The following is a 20,517-nucleotide window of genomic DNA, read 5'->3' as shown; positions in this document are numbered from 1 at the left end:
AGATATGATCGTACAGCACAAATACTCCTCAACCACAGGCCATTAACCATTTTCACTAGGAATGTGCCCTTTGGTAAAGCAGGAAAATAATGAAATAAGCAAACAAACTCTCCCCCAGTGACAGCCCAGGCTCTCTGAGGTACGATATGCGGCTCGACTGCTAATGAGACTCACTGTACGATGATTCTCTTTTCTTCCTCCAGGAAAACCAACCACCCGGCCCGTACACACCAAGACAACAACCAATATATGCGTCTCAAATGGTACCCTATTCCCTATTTACTGCACTACTTTTGAGAAGTGCCCATAGGGCTCTAGTCAAATGTAGTGCACTATGTAGGGAATAGGGTGCTATTAGGGACACATCAAACCAGTAACACTGACTGGGCTATGGTCTACTTCTCCAGTCGTTTATTTTTCTCCTTTTCCATCCTTTCATGCCTCTCCTTCATTCATCTGCCTTAGTTTTATTCTCCCCTTTGTTCGGGAGAGATTTCATCTGATTTAATTTGTTAGCATTTCAGAACCCAAAAAAGAAATCATAAAAGTAACTCCGGAGATGGAGTTTATAGAATAACTCTTTTAAAGGAGGGATAAGGGGGAAGCTGGGGGAAGAGGAGGACCTAATTCAACTGCAGTAGTTTCATAATTTTATCTGTGTGTCTAAAGCAAGAGAAGCAACCCCTTGGCTGCATCCCCAATTGCACCCAAGTCCCTGTATAGTGCAATACTTTTGACGAGGGCCCTTAGGAACTCAGCCCTTGTTTATAACCTGCCATTGTGTTATTTCCAATTCATTCTCTCCTTCTCTAACAAAAATGTTATTGTTCTGTGCTGTGTTCCCTCACTCAGATATAGTCAACCTCAATGACAAAAGGTTTCCCTTTTGTGTCGCTCCGTTTTGGAGCCTGTGATGTGACTTTGTGTGTGTGTGTGTGTGTGCGTGCGTGCGTCAAACTATTTTTGTGGGGAACAGAAGTCCCCACAAGAATAGTAAACAAACAAAAATTTGACCAACTAGGGACATGACAAATGCTATTTCTAATGTGTTTAGGGATAAGGTTAGAATTAGTGTCAGGTTAGGTTTAGGTTAGGTTTTGGGTTAAGGTTAGGGTTAGGGTTACTGTAGGGTTAAGAGTACTGGTTAGGTTTAGGGGAAATAGGGTTTTGAATGAGACTGAATTGGTGTCCCCACAAAGTTAGCTATACAAGACTGTGTGTGCACGCGTGCGCAAAGGTCCCGGAATCTGTGTGTATTTGTGTGATAACACAACTCTTGTTGATAGTAACCAGTTGGCCACAACTAGATAACTAGCATAGTTAGCAACATTATAATTAAATCACAATGGATTTGTTTTTTAATGAAGCAGCTGCCCTTTTACCTGTTGAGATGCTAACTGTTTAGCGAACATTAGCTAGCAAGCAAACTGGCACTGGCAGTATGGGATAATGGAGAGTGAATTAAAATATTTCTTAATTGTTTTTCTAGATAGCTAGCTTGGTAAAGCATTTAGTGTTGTGTGCATTGTGCTGCACTTACCACCCCATTCCTTTTATATCTAGACATAAAATATGTATTTTACAGCTTTATTGTTTTAGTTAGAAAATGTTTGATGAAAAGAGGGTGGATTACACTTCGAAAAGTGCCCTCTTTTTACCTTTTTCTTGTCACTTCTGTCAGCTCCCCACGTGGAGAATCGTGCTCTCTGATTCGCTCAAAGTCAAGTTCTCGGCCACTAACGAGCATTAGATTCTACAAACAACCTCCAACTGTGGCAATCAGATTTCTCAGTGTGTCTGTACCAGGGGTTGGATCTAGTTCAGGGAACAGAACTGAAAACCAGAAAATAAAAAAACATTTTCAAGGAACAGAATGGAACGAAAGTGATCCATACTGTTCCGGAACAGAACTGTTATTTGAAAAGCACGGGAACCGGTTATTAACAATATTTTACGTTCCAGAAATATTTATCTCGTCCCACAAAAAAAACTGGCAAAAAAGCACCTATGCAAAGCCCCCACTTTGTCACTCAGAAACATATTCCAGTGTCTGCCTGCAAGCTGAATATCTTTTCCAGTGTGTGTGTGTGTTTAGGCTACCTGGCCCTTCTCCCTCCGAACCATAGGCTACTGTACAATTGTGATTCAGAAGATAGGAAGATATATATTAATTAGCTAGAGAAGAATTAATCAACTTTTTCAATGCTAGTTAATGATACTTTAGACCTAGTTATCACGCTTTACATTGAATTTATTAACTACAAAAAGGTAAGACTTGTTTTTAATTCTGGTGCCGCTCCTCGCTCTCTCCCCACCCGTAAAATGTAAGTCGCATCTTGCGCCATAAGCTACACTTGTCTGTCCATCACGCATGTAAACAGCTACCTTGCCAGCTATATCCGTACTGATTGGTGAAGTAATTTAAGGAGCTAAATATGAAAAACATACATTTCATAAGGAAGAGAAAAGAACGATATAAACCGTTCGTTTTTTGGGGGTTCGAACCGGTTCAGAACGTTGTTTTGCTTGTCGGAACAGTGAAATGGAATGAAAAAAGGGTTTCTGTTCAGAATGAAACGACTGGAGAAAATGCTTTTGTTCCATCCTCACGGCCGCACCGCAGCTCAAAGGTTTGTTGCTGTGAGTGTGAGTGCTGTCTATTAGTCCCTTACACAGTAAAAGATGAGCCTCCACATCAATCAGTGCTCAAAGGAGATAAAGTGTTTTGATTATGCTCCAGTGGTTGACTTTTGATGTCGAACGTCTTATACGTTCTTTTATTATTTTTCATGTCTTTATTTCTTGTCTTGTGTGTTCTTTTTTTTCCTGTCTAACCGTCTTTTCTTCTATTTTCTCGTTTTTGTTCTTCCTCTCCTCTGTTTCGTTCGTTCCCGAGCTGTGTAATCCTTTTAGAAGCAAGGCTGAAAGTCTCACTTGGGGACGACGTTATGTCGTGGAATCTCATTTGGGTTGGATGACTCTATCCTCTGGACGGACGGAGGGAGGGACTGACGTCATGGTCACGAATGCAAAGCAAACATTCATTCATGTTTGCGTCCAAAATGGGACCCTATTCTCTATATAGTGCACTACTTTTAATGCACTATATAAGGAATAGGGTGCCAATTGGGACAAATCCCAATCCTCACAAAAAATCCTCACTTTCTTCCTCCTCACTCACTCCTCCTAAAATGGCTGGGATGGTTCACTTTAATAGTCTACAATTACAGTACGTAGTACAACAGAGTGATATCTTGATTTCTTTGACTCTCTTGTCTAGCATGTAATGCATGGGCTTTTTTTATATTCTTCCTTGTAGGCATACTCTCCGTAATGCTATCTAGGTCAAAGTTGTGTTTTTTGTTGGATAAATAATGGCTGTAAGAAGCCTCTGTGTTTGGCTGTAGGGCTCCGCTAGTCCACTACCTCCGTAGGATGCTTTGATACTATAACTGGAGTGGACATCGGCCGAGCTACCACATATAGTTGCTGACAGTCAGCACTAAACATATCAGACAACTCTACATTTGACTCAGCCTAGGAGGCAGTGCTATGGGTACAGCTTTCCCCTAGCTACAGCTTCAGGATCAGCTTCCCCTCTCCTAATCTTATAGTAGGCCATTAGTGGGTAAAATGCTAAATTGACCCAAATCATTGTCTAGGTGTAACGGTGAGATATAGTATCCCGAACAGAATTCACTCTGGGAAATGATCACATGTGAGGTGTATGGATTATATTGCAGAAAAAGTGTTATTACTGACAAATTCATGCCAACCAACATCACATTTTTCATTATAACGAAAAAAACCCTGAAAAGAGTGAAAGAGAGAGTTAACATCATGCTGTACCTTTCCAACATACTGGTTATCCAACCCTGTGTACTCCTCCAGCAGGAAGAACTGGTTCCACATCCATCCTCGTTTGGAGCGTCTCAGAGGCACTCCGTTGGCGTCCTGCCCCGTCAGCGTCAACGCCGCCCCCCGCCGCCCCCCTGTAGTCCTCTTCAGGGCCCGCAGCCCGTCCCCATGGGAACACAGGTACGCCCAGAGGACCAGCAGGAGAAGGACAGTTCTGCCTCTCAACATGACTGCCAGGTCAGTAGTTACAAAGCTTCAACCACAGCTTGATTGTAGTTTATGGTCTCTTCCCTCTGGGTGTTAGTGTGAAATGATCAGTGGTCTTTAGTCAGACGTTTAGTCATTGGGTCACTCCTCCTGGTCTGGGTGTGGGTCTGCAGCAGCAGCACGGGCCATCAGTCTGCCGTTAGGGCCCAGGTCCAGCCAGCATCTGGAACATAGAACACACAGTCAGGATGTTAGTACTGTTAGAACAGTTTGCTACTATGATAATGTAGGATTCTGTAGCATCTCTCTCAGAAAGGACACTTCCAATTGCCTCTTTAAAGAAATAGGAGTCAACATAATGAGTCTAATTCTCCATTCACATGTTGACACAGCTATAAAGGGCCTAATTGGAATCCTACACATTATTATATTATATACAATACACTAAGGACACCTGATCTTTCCATGACATAGACTGACCAGGTGAAAGCTATGATCCCTTACTGATGTCACTTGCTAAATCCACTTCAATAAGTGTAGTTGAAGGGGAGGAGACAGGTTAAATAAGGATTTTTAAGCCTTGAGACAATTGAGACATGGATTGTGTATGTGTGTTATTCAGAGGGTGAATGGGCAAAAAAAATGTAAGTGCCTTTGAACAGGGTATGGTAGTAGGTCCCAGGCGCACCGGTTTCCGTCAGGAACTGCAACTCTGCTGGGGTTTTTACGCTCAACAGTTTCCTGTGTGTATCAAGAAGGGTCCACCACCCAAAGGACATCCAGCCAACTTGACACAACTGTGGGAAGCATTCGAATTGACATGGACCTGCAACCCTGTGGAACTCTTTCGGCACCTTGTAGAGTCCATGACCTGATGAATTGAAACTGTTCTGAGGGCAAAAGGAAGGTGTTGTCATGGCTGTTCAAAGGATTGGACCAACGCGCAGCATGGTTGTAGTTCCACATTTTTATTTCTTCCGTGAAACGTTTGCAACACACCAAAATACTTGTAACAACAAACCGTGACGCATAGAAAATAACACTACTCAAAAATGAACAACCCACAAACACAAATGGAAAAACCCCCTACATAAATATGATCTCCAATTAGAGACAACGAGAACCGGCTGCCTCTAATTGGAGATCATCCCAACAACGCCAACATAGAAATAGAAACCTAGAAAAACAACATAGAAACAGATAACAAGAAAACCACCCAAAAACACTCCCTGTCACGCCCTGACCTACTCTACTATAGAAAATGACATCTTACAAGGGTCAGGACGTGACAGGTGTTGTTAATGTTTTGTATACCTTTGTTTACTGTGTATACTGCCACACATCATATCTCAATTAAGAAACTAAACTGAATTAACATTTAATAGACTGCCAGGTCTGCATGTTTAGCTTGTTGTATCTCTTTAAACAATCTGCGTGGGAACACATTGTTATCAGAGCCAGCAGGTTTGTCAATGGAGACCCTGAGTAATGTCAACCTGAGTTTATTACTTTGAGATCAATATAAAGATACTGTGTTTTATTGTTATATTTTATTTAACTAGGCAAGTCAGTTAAATTTTTATTTTATTTACAATGACGGCCTACCCCGGCCAAACCCTCCCCTAACCCGAATGACGCTGGGCCAATTGTGCGCCACCCTATGGATCTCCCAATCACAGCCAGTTAAGATACAGCCCGGGATCGAACCAGGGTCTGTAGTGACGCCTCTAGCACTGTGATGCAGTGCCCAAAATGGGTGTTTGCAAACCACACAATGGGGCCCTGTCATGAAAGCACAGAACACACACTGCCACACACATTCTCACTCACTCGCTCACTCACTCACTCACTCACTCACTCACTCACTCACTCACTCACTCAAAAAACAGTCCATGAGGGAGGACATGTATACTTCTCCTATGCTCATTATTCCTGTCTTGGTGCTATCCAGGCCGACGGTGTGGCACCGCTGGGGTGCAGGCACTGGGTTATCAGTGGGCACACTGGGAACTAGCAGCACCATTATCACATACAGACTGTGTCCCAAATGGCGCCTTTTTCACTTTATAATGCACTACTTTTGACCAGGGCCCATACTATTACTGGTCAAAAGTAGTCCACTATATAGGGAATAGGGTGTCATTTGGGACACACACACAGGCTCGGCTCAGATAGAGAGATGCAGACCGCTATACGGCAGCTCTGCTTTTCACAGGACGAAAAGGAAAACGTATCTGGACCTGCATGCAGAAAGTGGAGGGAGACTGAGCTAGAAAGAGAGAGGGAAAGACAGAATGGTCGAGACACATTGAGAGATGGAGGGAGAAGCTGAGATTGAGATGAAGGGAGAGGGAGGGTCAGGGTAGGGTGGGCAGAGACAGAGATGGAGGGAGAGATGGAGAAGGAAGATGGAGAGAGAAACGGTCAGACTAGACAGAGAGAGAGAGAGGATAGAGAGAGAAAGGGAGAGATGGAGGGCGTGAAGAAGAGGTAGAAATGTCCTGTCAGAGCAGAGTTAGCAGGACAGTCAGGAGAGGAGCTGTGTGTGTTTGTGTGTGTGTGTGTGTGTGTTTGTGTGTGTATCCGCGTGTGTGTGTGAGCATGTGAGCATATGAGTGTGTGTCTAGCCCATTCATTACCCTACCTGTCTCCTAGCCATCCAAGCCAAGGCTTCTCTCCCTCCTTCCCTCCCTCCCTCCCTCCCTGCTTTCAACCCTCCTTTCCCCTTATGAGGCAATACTTAAATGGTAAAAGTTGATGGGTTAGGTCCCCCTTTCTCTTTTCCCTCATGCCTTGCAGTTTATTATAGCCTATGTCAAAGCTCCTCTCCTCTAATTTGCCTGCTGTATGCGCTTCAGCTGATATTCATTATCGTAGGGATTTTCGGACGCTTGCGACGCGGGAGTCACTTTGCATGTGTCCTTTGCCTGCCTCAGCAGGGGAATAAGAACCCATTGGTCACAACAGACAGCAGGTGAGAGTGACGGCCTGTCATCCGTTTAATAATGTCTAGGGCGGGAATATAGGTCACATCCCAAATGGAATCCTATTTCCTATGATGCACTACTTTTGAACATGGCCCATAATCAATCAATAGGGATCTGGTCAAAAGAAGTGCACTACTGTATGTAGGAAATAGGGTGCCATTTGGGACAGATCCATAGAGTACCCGAACCCATAGCCCACTCACAATCTCTCTCTAAGTAACTCTCACGTGGAACACTCTGGTTCAAATCTAAATGTCCCTATGAGCGAGTTCTTTTCCCTCCTTCTCTTTCCATCCTTCTCTTTCTCTCCTCTTTACTCTTCTCTTTCCCTCCTATTTCCTCTCTTCTATTTCCCTCCTATTTCCAGCTCTTCTCTTTCCCTCTCTTCTCTTTCCCTCTCTTCTCTTTCCCTCCTCTTTGTCTCCTTCTCTCTCTTTCCCTCCTTCTCTTTCCCTTTCTTCCCCTCCTTCTCTTATCCTCCTTCTTTCCCTCCTTCTCTTTCCCAAGTCCCCACGCACTTGACTTTATGAATTTCCTTAATTGACGATGGTGAGGGAGCGTGGGGGACTGGGAGCTATTGATTTGCTGTAGGACTCTGCAGTGTAGTTGGAAATACAATGTGGTCTCCGCGGTCGCTTCTCAGAGCCTTCTAATACCTCCAGTCACACACACACACACACACACACACACACACACACACACACACACACACACACACACACTCTTTCCCCAACCACATTTTCCCACAATACACCATGATGAATTCTGTAAAACACATTTATATTTTACTGTACATTCTACAGTGTTTTAACTGTTGAAATTACAGAAACATTTTACAGTTTGGGGTGTCTACTCTAAAGAGCCCAAAGTGGGCAGCCTGCACCCATCTCTCTCTCTCTCTCTCTCTCTCTCTCACACACACACACACACACACACACCCACAGTTCTGCTCTGGTGGGAGGCAGGCAGTCTGTCCTTTCAATAGATTTCTTCATAATGTCACCATGGAAGGCTGGAAGCTAATGCCTGACTAACTGTATAGAAAGGCCCTGCCTGCTGTCCCAAATGGGAGGATACAAAAGTAGTACGCTGTAGGAAATATGGTGCCATTTGGGACACCACCCCAGCTCTCTGACCCCATAGTTCTCCAGACAACAGTGGACCAGTAGCAGGTCAGTTACATCCAGAGCTTAGATTTCTCTACATCTGTGCGTGCCTGTGCCTGTGCGTGATGAGTATTTCTCCTCCCTTTTCTTGGTTCCCAGCGCCAGTGAGTGTCAGCATCATAATGAACCTGTGTAATGGAACATGACACCACAATTATATCCTCCCAGTTAAGAGAATGTGTTTACAACAACCCCAACACTGCTTGATTTTCTCCCTCCACCTTTTACTCCCTCTCTCTCCTTGCATCCAGTTCTGCACCATTTAATTGCAACTGTTTGGAAGAAAAAAAAGATTGCTTGAAATTGCCTGTCACAGATTGTCTGGAGTCACTACATACGGCAATAATACAGCATTGTGTTCCATGCAGGGTGAGCAAAATGAATGTGTCTGCCGGCAATTTGGAGCCCAATGATTCTACACTCATACAATTACATGAAATAACATTTCAACTCATAACAATTAGCTATTAAGTATCTATTGCTCTTATCGAACACAGGGACACAGAGATAGAGATGGAGACACAGTGAGTCACACAAATATATCCATTGATGGCTTTTCCAGTGTGTATGTGTAACTACACCAAATACCATTGGTGGCATTTCGTGCATACTGTCTGGAGCCAGGCAGAACAGAGCTGACCTAGGAGCAGCAGTCCTACCCATCCTCCTCTTGTTCTCTCCTTTCTTCCTTCTTCTATCTCTCTCTTATTCCTCATACTCTCTATCTTACTCTCTCCCTCTCGCTCTAGGTCTTCCCTCTCGCTTCTTCCTCACTCTTTTGCTCTCTCTCTTTCCCTCTCTCTTCTTCCTTTCGCTCTCTCTCTCCTTCCTTCCTTCCTTCCTTCCTTCCTTCCTTCCTTCCTTCCTTCCTTCCTTCCTTCCTCTCCCTCCCATCTCACTCTCGCTCTCTCCCTTTGTCTTTTTTCTCCTAATGAGAGAGGATTTGCGACAGTGCGAGGCAGCACCCTATCGTGCCCGTTGAGCCACGGCAACCCAGACTTCCACGGCAACCCAGAAAGAGCCCCCAGGGGGGGCAATTAAAAGTGAGAGAGGAGAATGTCAGCCAGGGGTGAGCGGGGGGGGGGGGGGGGGGGTAGTTGGGGGGGTAGTTGGGGGGGTAGAGGGGGTTGGCAGGTACACAGCCCTGTTACAAACCACAGAGGAGGTCCTTAAAGGCTGCTAATGTGTGACACTGTCAGCGACAGGTTGTTTCACAGTTTCCGTTCCCTTTGCCTTGACTCGTGGTCGCCTCCCTCTGACTTCACTTTGTTAGAGCTTCATGCTTTATGTCCTAAATGGCACACTATTCCCTATGTAGTGCACTAATTTTCACCAGGTCCCTGGTTAAAGTTGTTCACAACATAGGGAATAGGGTGCCATTTGGGATGCATTCACGGACACAGACAGAGGTACTCCTATAGTATCCCTCTTCTTCTTGGCTAAATTTATCACTAAATCCCACTTGGTGCATTGGGAATAGTGCAGCTGACCCAAATACAACGCTTTGCTTTTTTTGTGTCTTTCCTTCAGTTATTGTTCATATGTGGGTTGAGTTTACTAATCAGTTGGCTGTCGGTGAGAGGATGTGAACCAAACAGATGGGATACTGGGGGAGGGTTAGGTTGCCTTGTCCTCGCATCACAAGGATGTAAAGTATGTAACCTAGTCCAAGTCAGAACGGCCCATAGGGCAAGAGCCAATCTCTTGTTTCTGTAGCGTGAGGCAGCTTGATGTAAAAGTACACCCTTTGGACAGGATGCTAGTCTATCACAATGTTTTTAGTAATGAGCCAAACCATAAGGTAGCTAGTGTTTGGCTGGCTGGCTGTCCTTGTTTTGCCAATCTTCTCGTCTCCTCTCAGCGGAATAGCCATAGGACTTTCTAGATTCTCATTCTGAAACCTGTCAATATATATTGATATTTGGTTTCACTGGGGGTGAATGTCTAGACGCAGTTGTGTCTTAAAAGTATTTTCATGTCGCCTTACTTCAATAATGACTGAGGATTCAGCCGAGAAACAGGAAGATGTTGAGAAGTATGTAGCAAACTGAGTAATTCACCTTTACAGAGAAGTAGTGTGCGAGAGGCGTTTGTTCACCCTTTCTCTCCAAGGAAAGTTTGAGACATTCAAGGTTTCTCCTCTTGTTTGTACTCATTGTTGGCTTTGCTCAGGCTGTTTTGGGGTAATTAGTAGGACCTGTTAATTCTCTTAGGGTCCACTTAAGGCTGAACCATAATCACACCTTAGTCACATCTCCTAACTGTACTCAGGGGAAGAGAAACAACACTCAGCTCTATCTGAACCAGGTTAATACAGGCTGTCATATCCCCATTTAAAGGGAGTGTGTTCAAGCTCTTGAAAGGAACATGACTCCATCATCAAGTTTGCCGATGACACAACAGGCTGATCACCAACAAGATGAGAGCCTATAGGGAGGAGGTCAGAGACCTGGCTGTGTGGTGCCAGGACAACAACCTCTCCCTCAACGTGATCAAGACAAAGGAGATGATTGTGGACTACAGGAAAAGGAAGACCGAGCACGCCCCCATTCTCATCGATGGGGCTGCAGTGGAGCAGGTTGAGAGCTTCAAGTTCCTTGGTGTCCACATCCCCAACAAAGTATCATGGTTCAAACACACTAAGACAGTCATGAAGAGAGCAATATAAAGCCTAGATCCTCAAAAGGTTCTACAGCTGCACCATCGAGAACATCCTGACTGGTTGCATCACTGCCTGGTATGGCAACTGCTCGGCCTCCGACCGCAAGGCACTATAGAGGGTAGTGCGTACGGTCCAGTACATCACTTCCTGCCATCCAGGACCTCTATACCAGGCGGTGTAAAAATTGTCAAAGACTCCAGCCACCCTAGTCATAGACTGTTCTCTCTGCCAGCGCATGGCAAGTGGTACTGGAGCGCCAAGTCTAGGTCCAAAAGGCTTCTTAACAGCTTCTACCCCCAAGCCATAAGACTCCTGCACAGCTAATCAAAGGGCTACCCAGACCTCTCTTTTACTCTGCTGCTACTCTCTGTTTATTATCTATACATAGTCACTTTAACTCTACCTACATGTACATATTACCTCAATTATCTCGACTAATCGGTGCCTTCGCACATTGACTCTGTACCGGAACCCTCTGTATATAGCGTCGCTATTGTTATTTTAAATTCATTATTTGTAACTTTTATTTTCTATTTTTTACTTAGCTATTTTTATTTTCTTCTTAAAACTTCTTAAAGGCATTGTCAGTTAAGGGCTTGTAAGTAAGAATTTCACTCTAAGGTCTACACCTGTTGTAGTCGGCGCATGTGACAAATAACATTTGATTTGATTTGATCTGACAGTATGTAGAATTGCATCTGGAATATGATGGTTTATCGTAACGGCTTCCTAACATCTCTCCATCTGCGCCCGCTCTCAGAGTAGCAAAGGTAATACCCAGGTCATCAACCAATGAGTGCCTATCAATTAAGAAGGTTCAAACCAATAAGGAGGATGCATACTTCGATCATGCCCTGAACAAGTGCATGCCAGTGTGCATAATAACACTGATGTATATTCTCATACACAAGACAAACAAATTAGCCTGTACCATCCTTGTCAGGGGGAGGAGCTGTGTTAGTCTGTCGCATATCTGTCAGAGGGTGGGGATGTATTAGCCCAAACCATCTCTGTCAATGTTCCGGGGGTGTTCCCTCAGCAATACATCCACATGTAGTGCTTCAGAGCTCATTGCAAACACATTACCTTGCCTGGCTGCCCAAATGCTTCCCAAATAACCAAATAAATCATCAGATCTGGGCCAAGTCAATGAGACTGGTTCGTTTTTCAGAATGCGTCCCAAATGCCACCCTATTCTCTATATAGTGCACTACTTTTGACCAGAGCTCTATGGGCCTATATAGGATTTAAGGTGCCATTTTGGAGCAGATATCTCGTTATATCCAGCCCTGCTTCCATTCAGAGACGACCCCATCACTCAAACAAGCGCACTGCCGCCACCACGCACACTCAGAAAGAACACTTGTCTTTACTGCATGTATAGCCCAGTTTCGATACTGCAGACAGTATACTGGAGTAACCCTTTCTTGCCAGTCCATTTGTTGTCTTAACCTCTTCAGCTAGGTCGTGTGTGTTAAATTGGGGTTACTACTATATCAGCTCTCTCAACATACTGTTCTTTAATCCCAAGTCCTTTTTCTCTTTCTTTTTCTCTCTCTCTCTAGTCTAGTGGATGGCCCTGTGATTTTTACTGCCCTGGAGTGACATAGTAGTTAAGGAAAAGTCTCCCTCTCTCTCTCTTTTTCTCTCTCTCTCAGCTGGAGTCCTCACAGTGACTAAGGGCTAAAAGATAACTAAGGGCTAATTTGATTCCCCCCAATGAGGCACCACCAGTCATGGAGCTCCTCCTAGATGAATGACATCTAGGACCCTGGTTGCAGACAGATGGGTCTGCTTTGTTGCATAATAGGACAGGTCTAATCTGCGACAGAAGCTTACAAATAATAGTTAAAAGAAGGGGGTAGGCTAAAAAGATTAGTATTCAGCTGTCTGTCGGTCTGTGACACCTATGTGACACACTTGTGATTTTGTGATTTCGCTTTACAGCGTTTGATCAGAGCTCTATGGGCTGTGTCAGAGTCAATACGGACCAGACCTGGGTTCAGATAGTATTTGTTTTCTTTCAAATCAAACCCAGCTGAAGTTTTTGAATGAGAACAAATACTATTTGAACTTGTCTGTCTGTCTACTGACGACCAGTGTTTATGTTTGTCCCAAATGACACGCTATTCCCAATATAGTGCACTACTTTTTACCAGGGCCCATATGACGCCAGTCAAAAGTAGTGCACTATAGGGAATAGGGTGCCATTTAGGAATTATCCTTTCAGTTGTTTACAATAGAGAAGGAGGAGAGTTCTCAGCGCGGGTTCCCCTGGCCTTACTCATTTCCTGTTTTGCCCAATGTGCCGCGGTATGGAAGCCTCTATTCCTATGCAAATGGACCAGGTGTGTGTGTGTCAGTGTGTGTGTGTGTGTGTGTGTGTGTGTGTGTGTGTGTGTGTGTGTGTGTGTGTGTGTGTGTGTGTGTGTGTGTGTGTGTGTGTGTGTGTGTGTGTGTGTGTGTGTGTGTGTGTGTGTGTGTGTGTGTGTTCCAAGTGTATGTGCCTGCCGTATGCAGTCAAGTGTTGAAAGCCTATTCTCTCTACAGTTAACCCAATGCACTGTCCACAGGAAAAATAAAATACCCCAAATATATCAACACAGAAATAAACACACTCAAAACAAATGTAATTAAAAATGTGTTTTATTTTCCATTATTCATTGTTTGGGTTGTTCTGATTTAATAACGTACCTGGAGATTAGATCGACTGCTACCAAACTGTTACTTTTTCAAATGAATGGTGCAATTTTGAGGCGGACGCATTGATTCAGCAACACAAAGGTCAAGCTGCGCACTGTGAATTGAAAATCAGATTAGCTGTTGCATTCCCACGTTCAGTTTGTTTCATTTCCCTCTCTCCCTCTTTCTAGCCTGGTTGTGACAATTACAAACAGGGGGACCTTTATAAAAACACATTGCTATTCAAACAGCAGGTCAGCTACATAAAATAGATAAAGCTACAGACCCAATTGTCAGACAGCACTACATAATTCATGGAGCTTAAACAGAAAGACATTACAAATCTAAAGTAGTATGACTCTAACAAAATAATCTGTGGGGAGGAGAAAATATGTGTTTCTTATTCTTCCTTGATGGAGAAGAAGAATGCATTTTCCTGTAAGCTCACAGTAAACCAGCACATTTTACATTATGGATGGTTCAGTCACACATGTAGTGGACATGCAGAGGGTAGAGACATACTTGCACTTTGTAAAGGTGTTTTGTATACGCCTAGGTTTTGGACCTCTTTTTCGATTGGACATATAGTTCTCTCATAATGTATCTGGCTTAAAGCACCACTTAAGCATCTTGATATAAAAAATAAACTTCCTCATACAGTGGAATAGCCTTATTACCTATTGAATCATGGGAGCATATACTGTACATGTATTGCGTGTGCAACTTTATAATAAATATTTAATTGGGATATAGCCTTGGATAATGTATTTACATAGTACCTCCATACGATGTACAACTAGATTATTGTAAGGTATGGATAGATGTCCTTGTCCTAATGAAATGTGTGTTTGCCATGCTTCCATTCAGAAATATTGGTTATCCAACAGCACTCAATTTCTCTGTGTTTCATTGTTTTCCTATGAATGGGTTGGTGGAATTAGCTTATTTCATCCTCTGTTGGCCATAGCAGTGACTGCTCGCCCATGCACGAGCACATGCATGCACGCACGCACGCACACACACACACACAGTGTACAGGACCCTCCACCACCATAAAAAACACAGATTTAATCATGCTCACCTTTCCTAGTGACCATGGTGACTTCCAGTGCATGTTTAATTATCAGGCACCTCAGGGGTCTGGCTGAACAACAACCCCAGCCACAGGTCACTGTGATACACTGTATCTGACCATATGGGCCCATGGGCAGAGAGGAGAGGGGGCAGAGAGGGGTGGACACAAGCCCTTGGCATCAGGCAAAGCTACCAGGCAGCCACAACCGGCTCACTAAACAAGGGCATAAGACTGAATATGAATTTGAGGATGCCTTATTGTACACGAGCCACATCACTAACATTTCAACCTCAGTTTCTATTCCATTTAACACCTGGGCCGTTACTGTACTGACAGGTACAGGAAAATTAGGTTTCATCCTGAGATACAGGATCACAACCAGCCTAGTTTTATTTTATTTAACCTTTATTTAACTAAGCAAGTCAGTTAAGAACAAATTGTTATTTACAATGATGGCCTACCCTGGCCAAACCCTAACCCGGATGACGCTGGGCCAATTGTGCGCTGCCCTTTGGCGCCCAATCACGGCCGGTTGTGATACATCCTGGAATAAAACCAGGGTCTGTATTGCCGCCTCTAGCCCTGAGATGCTGTGCCTTGGACCGCTGCGCCACTTGGGAGCCCTAGTCAAAGGAGACAGTCTGTTAAGCGTGTCTGTATATCCATCACAACCTTACCACCCAGCCTTGTTCCCCCACCACCCCTCTCCACCCTCTACCCGACCCCCATTGCCACCAACACGGCTCCAGCACGGTGGTATTTCAGATAAACAATCAATACCACATTAAAGAGGCAGAGGAGGCTACCCGGTCTTAAACAGCTAGATGAAGAAAATCATTCAGCCTAATGTCATGGGTGGACTACAGGCAACCAATCTCCCTCATGAATATCGAAAATGTAGGCCACTTTCTTTCATTATCCCCGCCATCATTTCTTTGTGTTTGAGGTCAACAGATACACACACGCACACGCACGCACAGACGCACACACACTCGCACAAGCACATGCACGGATGCACGCACACACGCACAAAAACATTTCTTTATCTTTTTTCCCTGCCTAGAGTCCCTGAATGAAAGCCCCCACTGTATTAAAAAAGTAATACCCTGTTTAAAAAAAAGGTGGCCATGGATATTGGAGAGCCAGGCCTTTTTGCTTCGCGATCGATGGTGCAGAGCGAGGAATGGAAATGAACACAACTCCCAGGCCAAGCATTTCTACTCCAAAGTATCTGACCCTTTTCTTTTTTGATGATTGCTTCTAATACACATATCTGACCACTCCATTTCCACATTGTGACGACGATGACTATATCTAGAAAAGGGCAGAGCGGTTCAGGTCATGCTGATGTTAGCTCTAAGGCCCTGTGTTGCCCTTTACAATGCCTTTGTGTAATCAATACATTCCCTGATAAAGTCCAGGTGCAGGCATCGAAATAAGCCATTTTTTGGAACTTCTATGAATAGCTGACAACAAAGCTGTAGTTATCAAGAGTCCCACCCAATAACCCCTCCTCCAAACTGGGACTGAAATATGTTCATATGTTATATGTTATCTGCATGTAAACACCCAATTGCCCACTACTGTTCAGCTCTAGTTTTCTTGGATATGTCACCTTGAAGTCACACATGCATTAACACACACAAACCAACGCTGAGTGAGGCAGAGCTTGGACCTGGCTGAGTCAATACAGGTTCTGTTTACTAATACTGCAGCTCACTCTCAGCGTTATTAGGGCGCACCAGGCTTTCCATTGCAGAGGGAGGAGGGTTGGCCGTTCGGGAGGGGGAAGGAGTGGAGTGGGGAGGCAGGCTGGGAGGGCCGCGAACGGCAGATTTAAAAAAAAACGGCTCAGTTGATTTACACCTTCATTACTCTCCCTAACTCTGCTTATTGCAAATCATGATGCTGCTTTATGAGCTGAATCCTCCATTAGGACAAGGCTGCGGAGACAGTGCTTTAGTCCATAAACCTGCTTTAGCAGTACAACCGTACAGTGCAGTACAACCGTACAGAACAGTACACCCTGCCTGTCTCCCAATTGGCACCCTATTCCCTATATACTGCACAATTTTTTTACCAGAGCCCAATAGGCCCTGGTCAAAAGTAGTGAACTACTGTATATAGGGAATAGGGTGCCATTTCAGACACAGACCCTGCCACCACTCTTTCTACTCAGCACCTGGACCAGGGTGAGAAGGGAGAGTCGTGAAAACAGAGATTCAAAACGGTGAGATACATCTTTAACTGCCTCTTTTAGCGTCATGTCAGTGAGCTTAGAGGCACGTTGGTTCCATCGACCTGAGCTGCCAAGTTAAGTCAGTTATGGGATCTATCTATAGATTCAGAAGTAACTCACAGGTACAGTACTGTATGCCTGCAGAGAGAGAATGTGAGATCACTCACAGATTGTTCTTTAAAAGTGTGTAGGGAAATAAAATAACTGTTGAAAATGATCTTTGGGAGTGCTGTCCATTTCATTCTTTATGAAAAGTAAGAGTGCCCTCCATAAGTTTACAGATACAGAGGCATAGCCACGGGAAATAGGGGTGCTGCAATCATAATAAATCATAATAATATATATATATAATTTATTATGATTTTTCAGGGGGTGTTGCAGCATATATATACACACACTATTATATTCAAAAGTATGTGGACACCCCTTCAAATTAGTGGATTCGGCTATTTCAGCCACACCCATTGTGTATACAATCGAGCACACAGCCATGCAATCTCCATAGACAAACATTGCCAGTAGAATGGCCTTACTGATCAGCTCAGTGACTTTCAATGTGGCACTGTCATAAGATACCACCTTTCCAACAAGTCAGTTCGTCAAATTTCAGCCCTGCTAGAGCTGCCCCGGTCAACTGTAAGTGTTGTTATTGTGAAGTGGAAATGTCTAGGAGCAACAATGCCTCAGCCACAAAATGGTAGGCCACACAAGCTCACAGAACGGGACCACCAAATGCTGAAGCGCATAACGTGTAAAAATTGTCTGTCCTCACTTGCAACACTCACTACCGAGTCCCACACTGCCTCTAGAAGCAACGTCAGGACAAGAACTGTTCATCAGGAGCTTCATGAAATTGGTTTCCATAGCTGAGCAGCCACTCACAAACCTAAGATCATCATGAGCAACGCCAAGCATCGCCTGGAGTGGTGTAAAGCTTTCCGCCAATGGAATCTGGAGTAGTGGAAACGCATTCTCTGGAATCAAGCTTCACCATCTGGCAGTTTGACGGAAGAATCTGGGTTTGGCCACAGTCAGGAGAACGCTACCAGCCCCAATGAATAGCACCAACTGTAAAGTTTGGTGCAAGAGGAATAATGGTCTGGGGCTGGTTATCATGGTTCAGGCTAGGCCCCTTAGTTCCAGTGAAAGTAAATCTTAACGCTACAGCATACAATGACATTCTAGACGATTCTGTGCTTCCAACTTTGTGGCAACAGTTTGGGGAAGGCCTTTTCCTGTTTCAGCATGACAATACCCCCGTGCACAAATCGAGGTCCGTACAGAAATGGGTTGTCGAGATCGGTGTGGAAGAACTGGACTGGCCTGCATGGAGCCCTGACCTCAACCCCATCTAACACCTTTGGGATGAATTGGAACGCCGACAGCGAGCCAGGCCTAATCGCCCAACATCAGTGCCCGACCTCACTAATGTTCTTGTGGCTGAATGGAAGCAAGTCCCCGAAGCAATGTTCCAACTAGAGGTCGACCGATTAATCAGAATGGCCAATTAATTAGGGCCGATTTCAAGTTTTCATAACAATCATTAATGGCCATTTTTGGACACCGATAATGGCCGATTACATTGAACTCCACGAGGAGACTGCGTGGCAGGCTGACTACCTGTTATGCGAGTGCAGCAAGGAGCCACGCTAAGGTGCTAGCTAGCATTAAAATTATCTTATAAAAAACAATCAATCTTAACATAATCACTAGTTAACTACACATGGTTGATGATATTACTAGTTTATCTAGCTTGTCCTGCGTTGCATATAATCGATGCGGTGCCTATTAATTTATCATTGAATCACAGCCTACTTCGCAAAAGGGTGATTTAACAAACGCATTCGCAAGAAAAGCACTGTCGTTGCACCAGTGTGTACCTAACCATAAACATCAACGCCTTTCTTAAAATCAATACACAAGTATATATTTTTAAACCTGCATATTTAGGTAATATTGCCTGCTAACATGAATTTCTTTTAACTAGGGAAATTGTGTCACTTCTCTTGCGTTCTGTGCAACAGAGTCAGGGTAACGTTATATGCAGCAGTTTGGGCCACCTGCCTCGTTGTGAACTGTGTGAAGACCATTTCTAACAAAGACAGCCAACTTCGCCAAACGGGGGATGATTTAACAAAAGCACATTTGCGAAAAAATCACAATCGTTGCATGAATGTACCAAACCATAAACATCAATGCCTTTCTTAAAATCAATACACAGAAGTATATTTTTTTAAACCTGCATATTTAGTTAAAAGAAATTCATGTTAGCAGGCAATATTAACTAGGGAAATTGTGTCACTTCTCTTGCATTCATTTCACGCAGAGTCAGGGTATATGCAACAGTTTGGGCCGCCTGGCTTATGGCGAACTAATTTGCCAGAATTTTACATAATTATGACATAACATTGAAGGTTGTGCAATTTAACAGCAATATTTAGACTTATGGATGCCACCCATTAGATAAAATACGGAACGGTTCTGTATTTCACTGAAAGAATAAACGTTTTGTTTTCGAAATTATAGTTTCCGGATTTGACCATATTAATGACCTAAGGCTCGTATTTCTGTGTGTTATTATATTATAATTAAGTCTGATTTGATAGAGCAGTCTGACTGAGCGGTGGTAGGCAGCAGCAGGCTCGTAAGCATTCATTCAAACAGCACTTTCCTGCGTTTGCCAGCAGCTCTTCGCAATGCTTCAAGCATTGCACTGTTTATGACTTCAAGCCTATCAACTCCCGAGATGAGGCTGGCAATACTAAAGTACATATTAAAACATCCAATAGTCAAAGGTATATGAAATACAAATGGTATAGAGAGAAATAGTCCTACAACATAATACTCATGTTAAAAGGAACCACCAGCTTTCATATGTTCTCATGTTCTGAGCAAGGAACTTAAACGTCAGCTTTTTTACATGGCACATAGTGCACTTTTACTTTCTTCTCCAACACTTTGTTTTTGCATTATTTAAACTAAATTGAACATGTTTCATTATTTATTTGAGACTAAATTGAATTTATTGATGTATTAAATTAAGTTAAAATAAAAGTGTTCATTGTTCATTCAGTATTGTTGTAATTGTCATTATTACAAATATATATATATATAAAAATCAGCCAATTAATCAGTATCAGCTTTTTTTGGTCCTTCAATAATCAGAATCGGTATCGGCATTGAAAAATCATAATTGGTCGACCTCTAGTTCCAACATCTAGTCGAAAGCCTTCCCAGAAGAGTGGAGGCTGGTATAGCAGTAAAAGGGGAACCAACTCCATATTAATGTCTATGATTTTGGAATGAGATGTTCGACGAGCAGGTGTCCATATACTTTTGGTCATGTAGTGTATACTTTTTTTTAAATATATTGTTTCCCAAAAGTAGTGCACTGGGCCTTTACTAGTCCTGTAATAGTGGACCGATATACCCAGCTGTAGCACAGGCAAAAAAATGTCTATGCACAGAGGGCATCGGAAGCGTGTTTATTCTATAGTCATACACTCTTGACAGTTCTTTCCCCCTGCCGCCTGAAGACGTTTTACTGACACGTTTTCTCTGAGAGAGGCAGTGGTGGTTACCGGGTGGAGTTGGTGGTGGGGGAGGGGAGTGTAGATGTAGAGACCTATGCGCTCATAAAT

General features: G+C 43.7%; 1 protein-coding gene across 1 annotated transcript in view; it reads right to left on the bottom strand.

Moving 5' to 3' along the window:
* Positions 1-20,517, bottom strand: part of LOC115154038 (cadherin-6) — an 86,259-nt gene that overhangs the window by 45,251 nt on the left and 20,491 nt on the right. The window contains exon 2 of the mRNA XM_029699850.1: positions 3,850-4,288. Within this exon, the coding sequence (XP_029555710.1) occupies positions 3,850-4,086 (237 nt within the window). The 5' untranslated portion in view covers positions 4,087-4,288. The remainder of the gene's footprint in view (positions 1-3,849; positions 4,289-20,517) is intronic.

The sequence above is a fragment of the Salmo trutta genome, chromosome 2 (assembly GCF_901001165.1).
Source record: "Salmo trutta chromosome 2, fSalTru1.1, whole genome shotgun sequence".
In the NCBI taxonomy this organism is placed as follows: domain Eukaryota; kingdom Metazoa; phylum Chordata; class Actinopteri; order Salmoniformes; family Salmonidae; genus Salmo; species Salmo trutta.
Note: the sequence above shows the minus strand (reverse complement) of the source record. Positions and strands in the feature narration are given on the sequence as shown.